The 19,837-nt window shown below is 46.0% G+C and overlaps 1 protein-coding gene and 1 non-coding gene across 2 annotated transcripts in view; both read right to left on the bottom strand.

The window, feature by feature from the left end:
- Positions 1 to 12,822, bottom strand: part of Iqgap2 (IQ motif containing GTPase activating protein 2) — a 276,532-nt gene extending 263,710 nt beyond the window's left edge. The window contains exon 1 of the mRNA XM_052159382.1: positions 12,468 to 12,822. Within this exon, the coding sequence (XP_052015342.1) occupies positions 12,468 to 12,513 (46 nt within the window). The 5' untranslated portion in view covers positions 12,514 to 12,822. The remainder of the gene's footprint in view (positions 1 to 12,467) is intronic.
- A 4,921-nt stretch (positions 12,823 to 17,743) lies between these two features.
- LOC127667178 (U1 spliceosomal RNA) lies at positions 17,744 to 17,904 on the bottom strand. The gene has a single exon (XR_007973823.1). It is a non-coding gene; the product is annotated as a U1 spliceosomal RNA (small nuclear RNA).
- Between the last annotated feature and the right edge of the window lie 1,933 nt (positions 17,905 to 19,837).

The following is a 19,837-nucleotide window of genomic DNA, read 5'->3' as shown; positions in this document are numbered from 1 at the left end:
AAATTTAAAAATTCCGACTCGCTACTGCCTTCATGTTTGTTTTTTTTTCCCTGTCACCATTGCTGCTTGCTTTGGTTGATCCTGATGCGTTTGACTCAAATTTTCTTTTCTTTTCTTTTCTTTTTTTTCAAGACAGGGTTTCTCTGTATAACCCTGGAAGTTCTGGAACTCACTCTGGGGACCAGGCTGGCCTCGAACTCAGAAATCCGCCTGCCTCTGCCTCCCAGAGTGCTGGGATTACAGGCGTGCACCACCACCGCCCGGCTCAAATTTTCATTATCTCTACTCCATGTACAACCCCTCGGCAGAGTCCTGGGGCCCTCAATACTCCTGTCGGGAAGCCTCTCATATGCCCACACTGATACACATATGCATATACATACGCATACACATATGCATCGGCAAACACATACACATTCCCATACACATGCATACACACATGTAAACAGATTCTCATATGTACATGCACACACATTCTCTTAAGCATATCCGTATGCATGCACAAACATGCCTGGAAACCTGAACCATCACTGAATCTTCCCCAAAACATTAAATGTGTCTACAGGCCTTGAATGTACTCAAAATAGAGTCTGAGGATACAAGAACCCTACATCTTGAGAAGCAAAAAATAACTACTTTAGCTTTTCCAACTACAGAAACACATAAGAAATTTAGAGAAGAGGGGAAAATATTTAGTTCCTCTATTATCTTGGTATGTAGAAACAGCTGACACAATCGTTTTGCTGCCTTTTGACTAAAATTAAGTGTAGAGCCAGGTGACACAGCCTACGTACCAGCAGCAACTAAAAAATCACGCTCCTGGCCCTCATCAATTTTATACTGTTCTATTTTATTTACATTATTCTCAGCATAATCAATGTGATACAATATTTTAAAATGTATACTTGCTTTTTAAAAAAAGTAATATAGTGAAAAAAAATTTCAAATAGTACACCCGGTCCAGCTCCTAAAAGCAATCTCTAAAACAATTCTACAGAACTTTCTAGAAATATCACACAGACATAGGTAAAATAGAACATTCCTTGTTTGGTGACTCGGTTTTGTCTTACTTAACAGACCAAAGGTACATTTGTAGAGGTTCCAAACCTACCATGTAAAAGCACATTAGAAATTTCATTTCTTTCTCAGAGTTCACCTTGTTGAATTTGCAAACTTACAGCCACAGCTCATACTGGGGGCGAATATATAAGCACAAACTCCTGGCCAGGTCAGACTAACAACAGCAGACACTTTGCAGGAGACATGAGGAGAAAAGCTCTTAGACTATACCCAGAATAAGCGCTGAAGGAAGGACCTGGTTTGCACGGGAGAGGAAAAGTGTCTTTATGTATGCTTCTTTAAAAATTAATGCTTTCCATTTGCAGAATACAAGTCATTAGTAAACGCAGAACAAAGTGAGTACATGTTTGTATCAGTTCTGTAATTGTCATTTCTTGGACAAACTTCCTAAGGGTTTAATAGGCAGCAAGGCTCCAGAAAGCCGACTTATTAGAACTCACCGGGGAAGCAGAGTGAAGGGGGTGGGGAGTAGAGTTGTGTGACTGACACCTTGCCAAGTCACACAGTGCAACCCTGTAAAGCCTGCTCAGTGAGCCCAAAGCTCAGGCAAAGAATGAGAAGCAGATCTACTCAGGTTCTCATTAAGGAATCTACCAAGTGTGACTGATGGCAGTGGCTCCTTTGGGGGAAGTGGGGGGGGGCAATTGATAAATGATTCTATGAGATGTCTGGTTTGAATCTGCAATGTTCCCCATTGAGATACCAGCTTGTATCGTAAGCCCTGTTCCCTAGACAGTGGTGCTGTCTGGAGAGACTGTGGAACCTTTAAAAGATGGGGTTTGTCTGAGGAAAGTGGGTCACTAGGTTGAAGGTTATACAGCTGGCACCTAGTGTCTGCCTTTCTCTGCTTCATGGCCATGCTGTGATGTGAACAGACCCTGGCGAACACTCCTTGCCGTAGTGCTCCACCACGTCCCCTCTACCATGATGGGCTGCAACTCTCTGAAACCAGGAGCCAAAATCAATCTTTCCTCCTGTAAGTTATCTTTGTCGGGGGTCATGGTAACAACTATATAAAGGAAATAGTACAGAAACTCACTGGGATAAATAATTACAATGATAATAATCCAATAAATAAACAAAGGGGAACGGTAGAAAGAAGGTAAGAGAAAGAACCAATGAATCATCAGAGTAGCCAAGGCCTTTTATTTCTTAGGGGCCATTGCTGGGGTGGGGGGCAAGCCCAGGGCCTCAGGCCTGTAAACAAGAGCTAAGCTGCAGAGTCCCAGCCCCCAAGATTCCCCAACACCCCCAGTTACCACACAGTTCAGCTTCACTGGGTCTGTGAACTTAAAACTTGGCAAAAGTTCTGGAAGCAGTGAGGTCTGAAAGATGCCTAACGAACCCAGTGTACTTCCTCTTCTTCCTCCTTACCTCCCCACTAGCTTCCCACAAGACAGCTTCGCCAAAGACCGGCTGAGCCTGGCAGTAAAGTCAAATGCTATGACGAAGCCAGGCACAAACTATCAGGGCACTTCCAGTTGTTCCTTCTCACTTAGCTGGCACTAGAAACCCTTCAAGTCAGCACCAGTGGCCAAGAGCAGCTTAATCATAAGACTAGATGAGACACGAGAAGGCTTGCTAACTTCAGAATAAAATGAATAGGTCAGATATGCTGGTGATAACTGCGAGATCACTGTAAGGAGACCAAAACATGCAACAAAGAAACCCGGACCCTCTCTTGTAGTGCGAGTTTTGGTAACTTTAAAAACCCAGTTAGGGTACGTGAACGTTCGTATTTTACTCCCAGGTATTGGATATAGGGCTGCTTCGGTTATGTCCACGGCCATTAACTGTGATTGTCTCTTGTTCTAGGGAGCTGTGATTTCTGCCAACTGCAGATAGTTTAATTCTGGGCCGGGTATAAATGCCAGAGCCCAAAGAGCAGCCGGGAGCACGCCAGAAAAGAGGGCAGCAGCTGTTTGCTATTGCTGGATTGCTGGGTTTCGGGATTACTGAATATTCCGATGATGCAGAGAGGACTTGGACCCTGATGAATCTAATCAACTAGAAGTAGCCTATAGAAGTCTATGTTCCCTTTCCACTCAAACCTTCTTTCTCTCCTACCTAGTGTTAGGGGGTTGAAAGGGATTGGGGTGGGATACTGTTTGGAAGGAAAGTAGAGGTATAAGAACCCAATAAAATAATAAATCAAATAGGCCAACTCTCTGCAGTCTTATTTGGAAACACTAATAGAATACAGGAGCTTAAGTCACCTACAAGGATTAATTTAATCCCCACCTGAATTAATAGAACTTGATGTTCTTAGAAATGACCAAAGACGTTTCATATTCTCACAGGAGAAGGATCTAGGGATGTGCATATACCGTGAATTGAAATGGAAAGAGGGCTGAGAGATGGCGGGACTGGTGAGGCAGGGGTGGATGAAGGGGGTCTACCCTGCTACCCTCCGTTAGGGGGATGAGCCTACAGATGCCCATTCTGCACACACAGGCCATATAAACTCACTTAGCCCTTTGAGAATGCACTTTCCCAACCATGCTGTGCAAATAAGAACACATAAAAACTGAAATAACTTGCTTGGGGTCCACACGAGAAAGCAAGCCTAAAGTTCAGATGAATTGTCTGCTTTTAAAATAATGGAAATGAGTGCGTCCTTTAGACAAAAAGTAGAATAAATATATATATTGAGCTAAACATATAATAACAATATCTTCCAGGTGCCAAAGTACAGGGTATTAGCTAGATTCCTAAGTATTTAAAATATATTATCACATGCAAACTAAATCAACTTATCAAAAACCAACAGGAAACATGCTATCAGCATTACTTAAAGGTGAACTCATATTGCCAACGTAATACGAGAGCTGACCAAAATCATCACGCATACACTGAGCCCACCCCCCACCACTGAGCTCCAGACTTATCCTTCCACTCCCCTTGATTTAGGTTTAGTTTGGGGCAAAGTCTCCCTGCCCTGGCCAGGCTGGTTCTGCGCCCCTCCTGTTCAACTTACCCTTTCCTAAGTACCACGAACCACAACAATCTAACACTCTCTCTCTCTCTCTCTCTCTCTCTCTCTCTCTCTCTCTCTGTGTGTGTGTGTGTGTGTGTGTGTGTATGTGTGTGTGTTAGCCACACTCAGCCACACTCAGCCAGATGACCAGACCAGACTGTCCTTGAAATCAGGACAATCAGACTTCAATCTCCCAAGTGCGGGAACACAAGGATAAACCTCCGGGGGTCCAACTCCATCTTTTAAAAAGTATACCAAAAAAATGTCTTCCTCAGCAGAAACAGAAAAACGAAAGCAGTTAAAAGCTTTCTCGACCAAACTAAGTTGTTCATATCTATAATCCAGCACTCAGGGGACTGATAAAGTAGAATATTACGTTCTAGGTCAACTTGAGCTACATAGCAAGACTCTCCCTGACTCCAAAATAAAATAAACAAAACAAAGTAGTTTTCTCTCCAATTCATCCTGCATAGTAAGACCTTGTCTTTAAAAAAAATAAAATAAAAAAGAAGAGGGACTCTCAAGCTAGAATCATAAAAATGCCTTCTACATGCTACATTTCATCAATTGCAAAATGAACACATCTGTCGTTCCGCTGCACAGTGTGGAGGGCCCGGTGCACTTACAGTCCCATGCCTGTCTATATTATCTCTACTAACACATTGAAAAATTCTTAAAACTGAGTAAATGAACGAAAACTGTGAGCTACCTCACTTCTGCACAGTCCATAACAACTAGACTGTTTGCTGGTCTGTGTCATAGTTGTTTCCCACAGAAGAGCAAAGCAACCTCAAAGCCACACTAAAACGAATTCCTTACAATAAGCATGAACCCATATAGAAATCAGTGCCTAGGTTGGGACATGGTACAGCTGTGTGCTCAAGTAAAACACAAATAGATGGTATAAATAAAGTATTGTGTAAGGTACCCGTGTTTGCACTTCCATGGCAAACCCCTGCACGTACAGTGAAGAAGGTAACAGAATATTGGAAATAGCCTTTCTCTCTTCCAGTGTGTTAGGGAATCAGCATCACCTGGAGGGGTTCTTAAAACCTAGAGGGTGGGAGGAGTGAGCCCAGAACTTCCACAGACTGGCTAAGGCTAGGCACCTGCCTTTTCAATAACTTCCCAAATGATGTTCTATTATTGCTGTTCTAGTTTCCCTTTGAGAAAACCGCAACACTGTTGGAGACACTCCCTTGACGAAGACAGGCCATGTGCAATACATGATTGTAAAATGGCTCTTTATCCTAGCCAAAGACCAAGAAGCAATACACAATTATAAAATAAAAGAACAGTGCAGGTAACGTGTGGGTTACTCTGGGTCTCTTGCCAAAGAGAGTATAACTACTGAAAAGTCCCACCCCCAGCTAGGAGCCAAATGTGGACTGAGTCATTCTTCAACCAGACCGAGATGTTGGTCATCAGAGGGCATGATCACCGTGGAATGTGAGAGGTGAAAACTATCACAGGTAAGGGAGAGAATGAGGAAATGAGAAGAGGAAGAAACCTTATCCCTGATAGCTTAGCCATCAAGATCCGCGCCCCACTCAGTGTGTGTCCCTTACACGGTCTCAGAGAATCCTCTTACCTTCAGCACAGCCACCTAGCAATGCTACCCATCCTAAAGATGCTCCCAAACCCAGAGGAGCCTGGGCCAGTCTGAACAGAGTACCGTGCACATGTTCCCAACCAACCCCAAACCTAGCCTTGCCCGGCTCCACTTTCCAGAGTGCTACTCACTCAAGAACATATTGTTAAAAAAAAAAAATGTTTTAGCCTCTCAAAGCCCAGGAAGATATTACAAACTGATCTTTACTGACTATAAAGGACTCCAAGATGTGTCCCCTTCCAGTAACTTCTTTACCCCTCAGCATCTATCCACAATTAAGTATCAATCCTGGTACGTATTGATCCCCACAAGACACCAGAATATCTTTTAGCTTTGCCTCTGACCTACCTGAAGTTCTCATTCAAATGCAGAATCCTCAACAAAGCCCTTTCACTGCCTCAGACCCACTGCTCTCACATTTTCATTTCCAGAGAACTTGAAAATACACTGGTAAAAGTGTTATTTATCTCTCAGCCTGCCTGCTGCCTGCTGCCTGCTGCCTGCCTGCTGCCTGCTGCCTGCAGCCTGCTGCCTGCAGCCTGCTGCCTGCCTGCTGCCTGCCTGCCTGCTGCCTGCCTGCCTGACTGCTGCCTGCCTGCCTGCCTGCTGCCTGCCTGCCTGTCTCTTCCCACCTTTCTTTTGACAGGGTCTCTTGTATCCCGGGCTAACTTCAAAATCACAATGTAGGGGCTGGAGAGATGGTTCAGTGGTTAAGAGTACTGACTGCTCTTCTGAAGGTCCTGAGTTCAAATCCCAGCAACCACATTGTGGCTCACAACCATCTGTAATGAGATCTGATGCCCTTTTCTGGTGTGTCTGAAGACAGCTATAGTGTACTCATATACATAAAATAAATAATTCTTTAAACAAAAAAGTCACAATGTAGCATGGGATGGCTTTGAACCTCTGATCTTCCTGCCTTCACCTTCCAAGTCCTGCGATCACAGGAATGCACTGCCTTGCCGGTTTTGTGCAGGGTCGGGGATCCAACACAAGGCACCATAATGTCCTCAGCAGCCATCCTGCCAACTAAGTGACATCTCCAGTCCCCGGTCTCCTTCTAAATTGTAACTAGCTGTGTTTCCTTCACTCCCCCGCCCCCACAAGGTTTTGTTCATAGGAAGTAGATGCTCAATAAACTGAAATAACAACAACTTGTTTGCCCTGTGAGCCAGGAACCATGCATGCATCAGGTCGGTAGCTCTAGGATTAGCACACACCTCTCAAGGTGCTGGAGGAGACACCAAAGCCACTCCGGGAGAGAGAGATGGAGGTCAGAATTCAGACCCAGAGCGATTCGACTTTAGAGCTTTTGCCATTTCCTTCCCACTAGGCTTCCTCTGAAGAGGGAAAGATGATAAACTAGAGCAAGAGACTGGCACTCACAGGTCAGCCAGTCACCCCACCGCAAGCTTTTCTCATCAAGCCCAGACTTCGAGGGAACGATGGTATATGTAATAAAATGCACTTTACAAAGTATCCTATTTAGAGTCATTGGTGCGTGCCATTATATTATTATGGAAAAACCAGGCTTCCTTTCATATCAGGGCCCCAGAGCCTGACAGAATGTCTTTATCTGTACACAGAACGCTTTGACAAGCCTGAATGTACTCTATAAATATGAGTCCATGAATTGCCTATGCTTTTTTTTTTTTTGGTAGGGAAAAGAAATCATTAAAATCCACCTTAAAGAATAGTGTATCTATTTTTAAAAGCACCCTGTCCAAATGGATATAGGTTTCTGATTTTGATGAAATCATGACCAACAGCTAAAATCATGACCTACCCCCGCCCCCCCCTCACAAAACTCAGGTGTGGCACCTTGTTAACAGTGGATGAGGAAAAGACTATGGGGTCTAGCCATACTGTTTCAAGTTGCCCCTGTGACCAACCAGCTGTGTGGGTAGTGCAGTATCATGGATTCAGATTCTGTGAGACTTGGCAATGCTATTGTCTCCCAGTTACTCCCGCAAAGTAATAAAGACCCGCTGAAAGCAATAACGAATTTTAAAAAGCACCCTGGTGTAGTTAGGTCGCAGCCCTTACTTCCACAGCCCATACTAATTGCCTACTCTGGACCTTTGTTTCTCCTGAAAACAGGGCAAGCTTTAGAGCTGTTTGCTTAGGAGACTCGAACCAAAGGACACTGTCCTGAAGCTTATGGTGGCCTGGGGGTATAGATCAGTGAAGTGAGCTTGCTAACTTAGCCAAGGCCTGGGGTTTGGTTCCCAGCACCATGCACACAAAAGAAGCTTGTAGAGAAGGTCAGTAGGGAGGGAGTAACTGCCAACAACAGTTCCCTGGAGAAAAGAGTTAACATCCCAAATCACATGAACTTTGAAAGCAAACTTGGTATTACAAGCTTCAACTCTCCCAAACAAGTTCCAGACTGTGTAATTAAAGTTAAAAACACACTAAAATAACCCTGTAGTGGTTGACCTTCAGGAGCTCAACCAATACACTAGAACACAAAAGACTAGCTTGACCTTCGGTCTGCGGAGACAGCATCACGTGACCTCACACATTCTCCCACCTCAGAGGAAAGCACAGCGTGTTAGGGCTGAGCTTCAAGGAACAGAGCCACACACAGTCTCTGCCCTGTTACACAGCTGAGCTTCATGGGACAGAACCACACACTGTCTCTGCCCTGTTACACAGCTGAGCTTCATGGGACAGAACCACACACAGTCTCTGCCCTGTTACACAGCTGAGCTTCATGGGACAGAACCACACTCAGCCTCTGCCCTGTTACACAGCTGAGCTTCATGGGGCAGAACCACACTCAGCCTCTGCCCTGTTACACAGCTGAGCTGGCTACTCCAGGACTGCCATGGCTCGGTGTCAGACTGATAAACTGAAAGCAGTGCTGGACCCACAGGGGTCCATTTCCCACGTGACTTATTAGTAGCCACACCCTTCAGACTTCAGACAAGGGCAGCATCACTCAAAAATTCAACAGCAGCTAAAGCCTTTTTACACACACATACATGGAGAGGAGAGAGAGAGAGAGAGAGAGAGAGAGAGAGAGAGAATTTATGATGCCCATGTCATTCTCAGGTGTTGGTCCTTAGAACCTATCCATCTTGTGTTTTGAGACAGGGCATCTCACTGGGACCTGAGGCTGCCTAATTAGGAAAGGCTGGCTTTTCAGTGAGTTTCAACCATTCTCTGCCTCCACAGCACTGTGATCATGAGTGTACACCACCACTTCTTTTCTTCTTTTTCTCCTCCTCCTCCCCCTCTTCTGACATGGGCTCTTGGGATTGAAATCAGATCTTCATGCTTGCCAGACTCAGCACTTAACTGACTTAGCTATCTCTCCAACCTTCAGCTGAACTACTTTTGTTTAAATCTTACTATGTGGCTCAGACTAGCCTTGAATTCCTCCTGCATCCCAAGCTGGCCTCAAAATCATACCCACCCTGCCTTGGCCTTGAGTATTGGAATGGCAAGTCTGTATCACCAAACCTGATTTATGCTTCCCTTTCTAAAAGGAGTAAACAAGATACATCTGTCATTGTTATTTTTACAATGTAACTCATGAGAAGGCCCTGCATTTTTCAGAGTAGAAATCCATCATTCTCGCATATATATGATCAGTAGTGACCCAGAGTGATACTTCCATGATGATTGGATTGCTACTGAGGAGGAAACTTAACTGTAGGCATCAGGGGGTTTCATTGGCCTTTTTAACTCTCAAAGAATTAACAGGAGATAAACTTTTGACAGATTATGGTGGTAATTGGCTTTCAGAAGTAACTCAACAAATATATCACATGTCATTGCAACCTCACAAAAGTGAACTGGGAATTGTACCAAAGCATACGTGTTGTTTAAGTGTGTATCTACATATAAGCTAATGCGTGCACAGAGACGGCTCCCGCCACTTCCTCCTTTCCGTCCTTCCTCAGCTTTGCATTGCTGAGATGACAGTTCAGCATTTTTTGTTACTATCATGCCACATGACTTTGCAGGCTGCGGGAACACATGACCAGGAGTAACAGGAATTCAATGAAAATTGGTCTATTTAGTTTTACTTGAGTGTACACCTATGTCCAAATTTGGACACTCTCAGCAATCCGTCAGGAATGTGAGAAGGCTCGCACCTACTGTGGAGAGGCTCGCAGCTACTGTGGAGAGGCTGCTGACAAACCCTCAAGCACAACTTAGGTGGTGTTTTACAGATGTTTAACCTGAAGAAGAGGAAGGAAACCTGAGGCAGGTTAATTTAGTTGCACTGTGTATAAATTACTGACTGTAAAAACCGTGCAAGGGGATAGAAAGCAGAAAAGCCCACACTTGAAACAAGCAAAAGAGCTTAATTCAAACCTCTGAAAGGATGTTATTTCACCACAGTCTGGAAGACTTGGGATACTTCTTGCTAAACTGACAGTGCCACCAACTCCTGGCGCTTTCCCTTTTTAAGACTTGTAGATCCAACCTGTGTGGTAGAGCTAGAAGCTTCCTGAACTCACCTGCTCACCAAACCAGTAAGCAGGAAAAAAAAAAAAAAATCATGCCCTATACAAGGTGAGGACAACCCTGTTGTCCTTCCTGACACGGTGTTCAGCCTTGACAAAGGGCCCAGAAAACCAACAACTCATATACCAAACCAGGCCCTTTTTGGAAAAACAGTCAAAGAATTTGGTAGTGTCTATTAACATCAAGGAATATTCTGCTAGATGCCCCGTGTGCATGTGTGAACCGGTGGAGGTCAGATGATAACTTGGAAGAGTCGGTTCTCTCCTTCCACCATGTGGGCCCTTGGAATTGAACTCAGATCATCTGGTTTGGCAGCAAGCATCTTAATTGGCTGAGCCATCTTACCAGCTCTAGATATCTCTTTTTTTTAAACCCACTATAAACATATTTCTAGATATGAACACACTATCAAAAGTATTATTAAAATGCTCATTTAAATTGTATGGCTGGCTATAATATTAAACGTTTCACATTTCACATATCCACATATTTCAGTGCGGATAACACATAAGCACATATTCCCCATTTTTAACCGTGTTGAGTCAATGGAGAACAGCATTTGATAAGCCCAAGGAAGCTAAGTGGCCCCAACAACAGCACCCCACTCTGCCACTCCAGATCAACACAGAAAGTTAGAGGATTTCTCCGGAACGCGGCTCATTCAGTAAAGCTGACTCCGGGCTTGCCAGATCTATATGCCTCCCTGATTAGTCTTCTAAGGCACGCTGCAGCGACAGGATGATTCAATAAAAATCAGGCATCAGATCAGATGCCCATGCAAGGACTAATGAAAATGCTGCATTCCTGGGCCACTTTGTACTGCGCATCGCTAGTCAGGGATAGCGCAGACCATGTGATGATGTCAAACCATTTTGTAATGTGTGCTTACCTAGTGACCGACCTTAAAGTCATCTTACAGCTCGACAGAGTGAAACCACCCTCTGTCCCGAGAGCTTGTCACATGAAAGGGCTCCCAAAGACCTGAGGTTGACACTGCAACCACCAGATGAGCCCGGGGCTCCTCCTCCAGCCCCAGCCCAGGAGCTCTCTGTGCGGTTTACCAACTGCAAACTGGCACAGGCTGCAAAATGCTGGGTTGCTAAATGCTTTTTCTCACTGCAGCTGACTCCTTGCTGTCACAAGGTAAAAACAAACCTCTCACCTCTGCCGGTCCGGTCCAAGACTAGTGTGACTAGTGTGTGTGTGTGTGTGTGTGTGTGTGTGTGTGTGAGAGAGAGAGAGAGAGAGAGAGAGAGAGAGAGAGAGAGAGACTGAGAGAGAGAGACTGAGAGAGAGAGAGAGAGAGAGACTGACTGACTGACTGACTTAGGTTAGTTGGTGACCCTCTTCCAAAGATTTCATCTGTGCTCCTACCAAACACCACAAACCACAAGAACACACTAACTCTGTTGGACACCACCTTAACCTAAACCTGGTACTTCATCTCCCAAAGCCAGTCCAAGCAAAAGATTAACCCATAGTTTGCGGCCAGGCGTTTGTCGACAGGGCCAACCCAGGAGAAGTCAGCGTTCTGTTTGCTTTAAAGGAAATACTTCCTAGCGCATATTTAGGACTCTGAACTCTGCACAAGGGGCCACGTGGTTGGCGATAATCTGGCTCCCTCTTGTTAGTCAAAGCCACCTCTTTCCGCCGCCGGCAGCCCGCGGCTGGGTAACCGACGCCGTCACATTCAATCAGACCGCCTCGGAGTCTGTCCTCACAGAAATCCTCCCGCGCAGGAGATCGGGGGCGGGAGAGCCATCGGGAAAGTGGCTGGGGGTGGTACGTGTCCCTAGAGGCTTTGGCTGGAAGGGCCACACACCTGTGGGGCCCTAAGTGGCTCTAGCTGCTCAGGTGAGGCCCAAAAGAGGCTAGTAGGAGAAGCCTGCCCTTCCAAAAGTGCCTTCACCTCTCGCAGAACGCGCGGGCACAGGAGCTGCGCTGCCCACCTGTAGCCACAGCAAACAAACTTTCCGCCCCTTTTGGGTGGGAAGCATCGGATCCCCTACGCCACCCTCTGGCCCGAGCCGGCAGCTTCCAAAGCTAGGCGGGCTCCTCACCTGATACCCCGAAACCACAACCTGGTCTGCACCAGAGCTGCTGAGGCTTGCGGGGTGGAGGGACTGCTCTGGAAGCTTGCAATTAGGAATTTAGAAGAAAGGGGCAGAAATCCGCGCCCTGCTCCTTTGCAATTCCACTTCTTAACTTTGCCAGCCGCTGCCCTCCGCGGCGCGCCCTCAAGCCCCTCGGCCTCCCAAACCGCCGTCCCAGAAAGAGGGGCGCCCCGAGACCAGCAGCAGCAGCCCGAATACTCACAGCCGTAGCGGGGCCGTTGCAGCGACGGCAGCTCTTCGTGCGGCATCCTGCGCTGCTCCGGGGGCCCTCCCGGGGCGCGCCCCCCGTGGTTTCCCTCGCTGGCCAGGCTCGCGGGCTCCGCGCCCCGCGGGCGCGCTCCGATCCCACCTCTGGCTGCCCTCGCCCTGCTTCTCGGGGCTGGCCGATCCGCTCCCTCGGTGCTCCTTCGTCCGCGCCTACGGCGGCCGCTTCTCGCTGACACCGGGGCAAAAGTGAACTCTCTCCTCCCTCGCTCGCCCGCCCGCGGGCCGCACCGCCTCCCCCAGCAGGTTTCCTTTCTCCTCCCGCCCGGCCCCGTTATTCACCGCGGTGGGAGCGCGCCGCCGAGCAGCGACCCCTACTGGCCGCACAGCGCAGCGCCCGGTTGCAAGGACCCGCCTCCCGCGAGAGGAAGGGGCTGAGAGGCACCCTGGACCCCTGCAGCTGGAGCCCAGCGCGCAGATGGAGGGCGCCTTGGAGCATTCGGAGGGTGGAAGTGAACCAACGTAGGGAAGAGCAAGAAAAACCACAGCAGACCACAGGCACCCTGTTCGCCTGGGTGTTGCTCAGTGACTGAGGGACAAACATTGCAGTTCCTTTTCCTCTAGAGAGATTGCACAGGGACAACCCTCTCACACACACACACACACACACCTCCCCCCAGCGTGCGCCTGCTATTCGGGCTTAGGGGTGTAAACGAAAGTTGCTTATGACTTTTGGTCCACGAGACACAGGATTCCCCTTTCTTGACAAGAAACGGTAAGGGCGAGCTACAACGCAGGCTGGAAGGGCAAGATAAACGGCCTCCAAACAACGCTCAGAACACAACTGCCAGTCATCCGCCCACCCCTCTGCCAGACCGCCCCCAATGTGCAAAACTGTCGCTCAGGCCCAGCCAGGGTCGCACATGCACAAACCCCTTTCCGGTTCAGCGTTTGAGACAGAAACCACAAGTAGCAGTTTTAAAAGCACGGGTATCATGCGGTTGCTTGGAGCCTGGAGGAATGTGGAGCCCCCTCCGAAACGTAGGCCATTGCTTTTTCACAAATGTACTGCATGTGGATGATCATATGACTGAAAAAAAAATCATCGAAAGAGGAGGTATTCATAAGAGATGATTTAGCCGAAGAAAGGTGGTCTAGCGACACTAGTCACCTTGAATTAAGCAAATCTACAGAGTGCAGCCAGCTGTTTTCTGGGAGGTACAATGATCTCTCGAAACTTGAAATTCAGACTCTTGGGCCCCACCCTGTCTCCAGTTCAGTTGTTCTCGGTTGAGGCTCGTGAACTTGGATTTCTCACAAGTCTCCGGAGAAGCTGAAGTTGAACTGGCCTATGAGTTAGGTAGGAAGAGGGAAGTCTCATTGGATGAGAGCGCGAGGGTTCCCCCTCCCCACTCCTAGAGACATTGAATTCTTACCTGGTTGGAATGGAATAAAAAGCGTTCTACTCCCCCCCACCCCAATGTAAATGCTTCTAATGATAAGAACGAAAGAGAGGGGGAAATGGCCACAGGTCACGGATGCTCCTCCAGAGGCCAGCCTGTTAGTCAGGCTTCTTCCGCATCTCCGGAAAATGCACTGCTCATTCTGTGCATCAAAAACGAGCTCCTCACACTTCAGCTCTGAGGATGAGCCTAGGATGTGGGGCCTCAAGAGGTAGGTGGTCTATGTGTCCAGAGGTGGGAAGAAATCTCTGTAAACCACAATGGCCTGAGAAGGTGGTGTGATTTCAAAGTGTGGTGTCAGGTGGAGTTTGAAGAATAGGCAAGAGCTGGGTGGAGAACATCGTATCCTAGGAGAAGGGCAAGGGTGGGAACCGTGAGCTGGAACCTGGGGTTGGGCTAACACACTGTTACTAAGCCAAAGAGCACTTCCTAACTGTCAGACCATGTGCATTGATTATGACCATTAAGGGACATTTGAGGGGCTGGAGGGGTGGCTCAGCCCTTAAGAACACTGACTGTTCTCTTCCAGAGGTCTTAGCAACCACATGGTGGCTCACAACCATCTGTAATGGGACTGGATGCCCTCTTCTGGTGTGTCTGAAGACCGCTACAGTGTACTCAAATAAAACTCTTAAAGGGGGGGGGGCATTTGAGAGCTCTTAAAGGCATGCAAGGGTGGTTTTGTTGTTTGTTTTTGAGACAGGATCTTGCCCTAACCCAAACCAGTCCCCAATTCGTGACCCCACAGCCTCCATCTCCCATGGGCTGGAATTGCATAGGAGGGCCGCCACAACCACCCAGGACGTCTTGGTTTTGAGCACGAGAATCAAAGAATGTTCTGGACTTGAGGAAAGGTAAATTCTGGAGCAGGTTACAAAATGTATTAGAGAAAAGCAGATGGAGATGCTGCTGTTGGATGGAAGAAGGGGCTATGGCTAATGTTAGGGAAGAAGAGCTGTGAAGTTGGCCTCGGGAAGCAGGATGCTTTTGCGCAGAAGGTCCTCCAACGCTCACAGCGATCACACATGCTCGTAGGTGGGCTGGGCGGAGTGCAATCTATCCTCTGTGTTTGCATAAACACACAGATGTAAGTGAGAAGATGGTAGTTCTAAGTTCCCTGGCTGCTGAGTCCTCTGGAGGATCTGGGGCTCTGTGACTCGAGGCTGATGTCACCTCAAGAAATGAATGGTGCGAGCCATCTAAGGCAGCGCTTTTCTGTCTTACAAGTAGCTGAAGCCAGTCTTTGTCAGCTCTGTCTGCACTGCGCTATCATTACAGGTCACCACACGCAGCCTCTCCACAAAGAAACTCACCTACAGAATGTTAGGCTATTTGTTTTTAGGATCTGACCTCAGACCATAGAATCACCATACACGGCGATGGGTCATTGTCCTGTGTCTTCAACTGTGAGGATATCAGGAAGCAAACAGACAAACTGAGGCCAGATTGTGGGGGGGAGAAAATGCCTCTTGGAGTTTGTTTTGTTTAGATTTCCTTTTCTAAAACATGTTTTTATTTAGAACATGTGTATGTGTGTGCACATGGGTGCTTGTGTGCCATGGTGCAGGCGTGGAGGCCAGAGGATGATTTGGTGACACTGGTTCCCTCTTCCTACCATGTCGCTCCTGGGGACTGAACTCTGATAATCAGGTTTGGCATCAAGTACCTTTACACACTGAACCATCTTACTAGGCTCCAAGACACTTAAAAAAAATAAGGCAAGAAAGTTCTTTTTTTTTTTTTTTAGATGCATGACATTGAAGAACTACTAGGCATGACACCATTATTATCATAATAATGTCATGATATGTTATGACTATGATTATTATTGGAGGCATGACTTTACTATGTAGCTCAGGTCAGCTTTAAGCTCTTGATCCTTCTGCCTCAGTTTCCCAAAGCCTGGGATTATATATGTCCCATATATATATATATATTATATATATATATATATATATATATATATATATTATATATATACTACAGCCAACAGTAACCAAGTATTAAAAAAAAATCAATACTGTGAGAGGGCTGAATTTCTGTTGATACAGTGTTTAAAATTATGTTTTAACGCCAGCTCCTTTGTTAACAAGTTGAAATGAGAATGAAAATGCTTTTAAATTTTTATATATTTTATTATTATGATACTAGAGCTTGAAACTAAAGCCTCCCCTAAGCCAGCCCTAAGCACCTACCACAGAGCCCCCTTTTAAATTTTTCACTGCCTTGTGTGGTAGTCCGGCCTACGCCTGCCCTCCTCAGGCAGGGTCATCCTTGTAACATCCCTCTCTGCCTCCCATCAGGGCTAGGCTTTTGTTTTGTGTGCATGCATAGAATCTTGGCTACAGGCTGGGGCTACCCTCAAACTCTACATCTTCTGTCTTCAGCCTAAGAAAACTTGCAACTTTAAAATATCAAAAAGAGACAAGAGTATGTTTGAGTCAAAATTTTAACACACTACTTTAACATCCATTCACTTTAAAAGTGATGTACGGGCCAGAGAGATGGCTCAGCAGTCAGGGACACTTACTATTCTTACAGAGGACACAGGTTCAGTTCCCAGCATCTCCCCATCAAAGCTAACAAGGTATAATTCCAGTTCCAAGAGATCTGACACCCTCTTCTGACCTCCGCAGGTACTACACACGTGCGGTATATAGACTTACAAGCAAACAAAAGTCTTGCTTTATAAATATAAAATGAACATAAACAAAACTTTTAGAAAATGATTTGATTTTCCAATAAGATAGCTATGGATCACTCAACAAGTCTATCCAAAACAGTGACTTACTGATATCTTTAAAATCACCACCAGGCCTGAGGCATGAAGAAAAGACACTTGGGTCTTTTCAAAGGATGGGGAGTTGTTATGTTAAAGTATTCTAATTTGTCCACCATTCCACAAACAGAGAGACTGCAAGAAGAAACCAGAACTAAGCCTTACTGCAATGGAGACCTCTCTATCTAAAAAGGAAATCGGTACAGCTCAATATCAGATTAAAAGAAACGGAATCAGAAATGAAGGAAAGAGTATTTCTGTTCTGAGAAACAGAAGTGGGAGTTGAAGTATCAGGAGAAAGAAAATTGCAGGACTGGATTCCCTTTTGTATCTTTTAACAGATGGGGAAACTAAGGCAAGGCATTGCCACAGCCAAGCAAGAATGGTGCCTAATCATACTTCCTGCTTCCCGGGGTCTCTGAAAATTGCTTTTCTTATTATACACATTTGTCTAGATATAATTATGCTTTTTTTGATGAAATCCTTTCCCCCTTCACAAAAACCTATAATTTTGGACAACTTGCAAATATTTTTTTAAAATGTCAAATCAGTAAAGCCCTTCCAGCAATCTTTTAATCTTTCATCCCCGCCCCTCTTTGCTTCAAGGATAAAGTTGCAAGTAAATCAAAGTTGGAAAGGCTGTCTAAACCTGATCGAGTGAATTAAATAAAACCACCCACAATGCGATGATTATTCCCCCGTTTCATAGTTTAAGAAAGTCAGAGCCCAAATAACTCTGAGAAAGTAATTCCCAGGGTAGCCGGTGAATGAAATCATTCCAAGGGCAGAGAGCAGCCTTGCCGCCCATCCCCACACCCGTGATTGTTCCTCTCCTATTACCTTGAGTCAATTCTCCCTACTGCGTTCCCCACTCAGCGTGTGCTAGATTAGCTGATGATTATTGGTTGCCTTTCTTTGGACCATGAATGCCTTTATTTTTCTTTTATTTCGTTATTCAGACAGGGCCTTAGGATTGAAGTCAGAACTCCTCTATATAGCTGAGGATGATCTTAAACTTCTTCCTCCCCACCCAAGGGGAGAACACAAATTCAATCCCCTACTGCCACAAATTATGCAGCTTCCCTGCATCTGGAGAAGTCACAGGGGTCAGCACATCTGGTGTGCCGTGGATAAGCCTCGCCCTGTGTCAAGCATCTTTCTTGATCCTGGTATCTCCCCTGCCAGGCAGGTATGAATAGAAACTTTTTAACAGCTGTGACTTGGACCGAATCTTTACTGTTGTGCCTGGTACTTCAGGGAGTGCAATCGCACTTAGTTATTTTGTTGCAAGATCGATTGTGTTAAATTCCTGTTCTAGGGATAATTGCCACTTTCTAGCTTCTGAGTCTCAAAGGCAGCAGACCATAGGGCTGAGTTCACCCAGGGTGTGTTTTCCCCAGCACAGAAGCCCAGCACTTGCTTCATAGGCTGATAGTGTGTACTATAAGTTTCAGCTTTTTCACTTTAGCGAAGCACAGACTCCTATCCCCAAGTTATCATGTAGTTGTCAGGTCAAAGAGTAAGGGAACTGAATGGCACTTTGAGTCCAAGGTGTAGTTCCCATTGTAAGTTCAATGTAGGCCTTTAGATTTCTACATGTGTAACTGGGGTGCCATCAAAAAGGTGCTTAGGGGGTGCACCTCTACATAGCTACAGAGGCATATGCCTCTCGTAAATATAAAGGAGGTGTTTGTCTTTACATATATATACAGTTCTGAAGCAAACTTCCAAAGTCATCTGTGTCTTCCCACTGCCTGTAATGTTGAGTTATCATGAATGGCTCAGGCTTTGGCAGAAGCAGGTGGCCCTGACTTCAATTTCCCTAGCTTGACTATTAATATCCCCCACTAAAAGACTGTCTTCATTAATTGATGGAAGACAGATTTCTAGCTAATCAATGAGAACTTGCACACTTTGAAAAAAGTGTCACTAGTTACAGTCGGAACATGGTCCATGAATGAAGCTGTGTGAGAACCTGAGAGCTACTGAGATAACACCAAGGAAACAAGTCTTGCGACCTCTGTTTCTCCACAACCTGGGTTATTCCTCAAGTGTGCTTTTGTGCCCCTCCCAGGTGTAGTAAATAGCAGTAGGTTTACTTCAGATTACCCTGTCATTTTACTTGTATTATTCAAAAACATCTCCAAGCATGAGTTGTGTTTGTGACTGTATACAGCCTAAACGCATGTGAACTTTGCCCTTTCTTAACACTCAGAATATAAATTGTCTGATGCCCTGAATAAAGTTGGCTATGCAATGGGATTTTAAGTCTGCCTCATTTTTAGGCTCCACTCTTTCAGGTTCACACTGCCAACTAGAGTGGTAGCAGTTACCAAGGAATCAAAATCATCACACCCACTAGGTTGGCAGAATGATTAATAGGTACCATGTGTGAGGAGTCAGGGACGCTCCAGTAGTGCTGGGACAACAGCACTCAGAGCAGGCATGGCGGGCTGGCCGTCTCTAAAGTGAAGATGCGTGTTTCCGATGTTAAATAATCCCCAGTCTACCAAGGGCCTAGAGTGAAGCAGTCACACACAAGGCATATTCATCCCAAGGGACAACTGGAACAGCCAGTGTCCTGCTGTGGCAGAATGGATAAATACATTGTGGTATATAGCATGGATACAGTATTTACAACATGACACCATTTGTGTGATTACAAATGCACAAAGTAGTATTACATATTATATGTGGAGGTTAGGCACTTAGTGAAAGCATGGAAGACGGGCAGAGAGGACGCACTATTTCAGAGAGGCAGTTAACTCTGAGAAGCTAGGGAAGAAGGGAGCGAACATCAAATCTATAACATTTTATTTCCTTCTTTCTTTGCTTGAGTTAACTTCTCCCTTTGTAGGCCAGGCTGCCTTCAAACACGTGGCAATCCTCCTGCCTCTTGCTCTCCTTACCCCCTCTCTCCCCTCCCCCAGCCCTCCCATGCTGTGCTTTCAACTCAACCTCCTAGGTAAGTGCCATTGAGCACCATCCCGATCCTATTAAATTAAAAACAAACAAACACCCCGCTAAGCAAGTAAGCAGTTGAGTCCTGGAGGTACAGTCGGGGCAACGGTTGATCTTCATTACGATTTAACTGGATTTGGAGCCACCTAGGAGACATAGGTGAAT

This window comes from Apodemus sylvaticus, chromosome 16 (assembly GCF_947179515.1).
Source record: "Apodemus sylvaticus chromosome 16, mApoSyl1.1, whole genome shotgun sequence".
NCBI lineage: Eukaryota > Metazoa > Chordata > Mammalia > Rodentia > Muridae > Apodemus > Apodemus sylvaticus.
The sequence above is the reverse complement of the archived record's forward strand: the minus strand, read 5'-3'. Positions and strand labels throughout refer to the sequence as shown.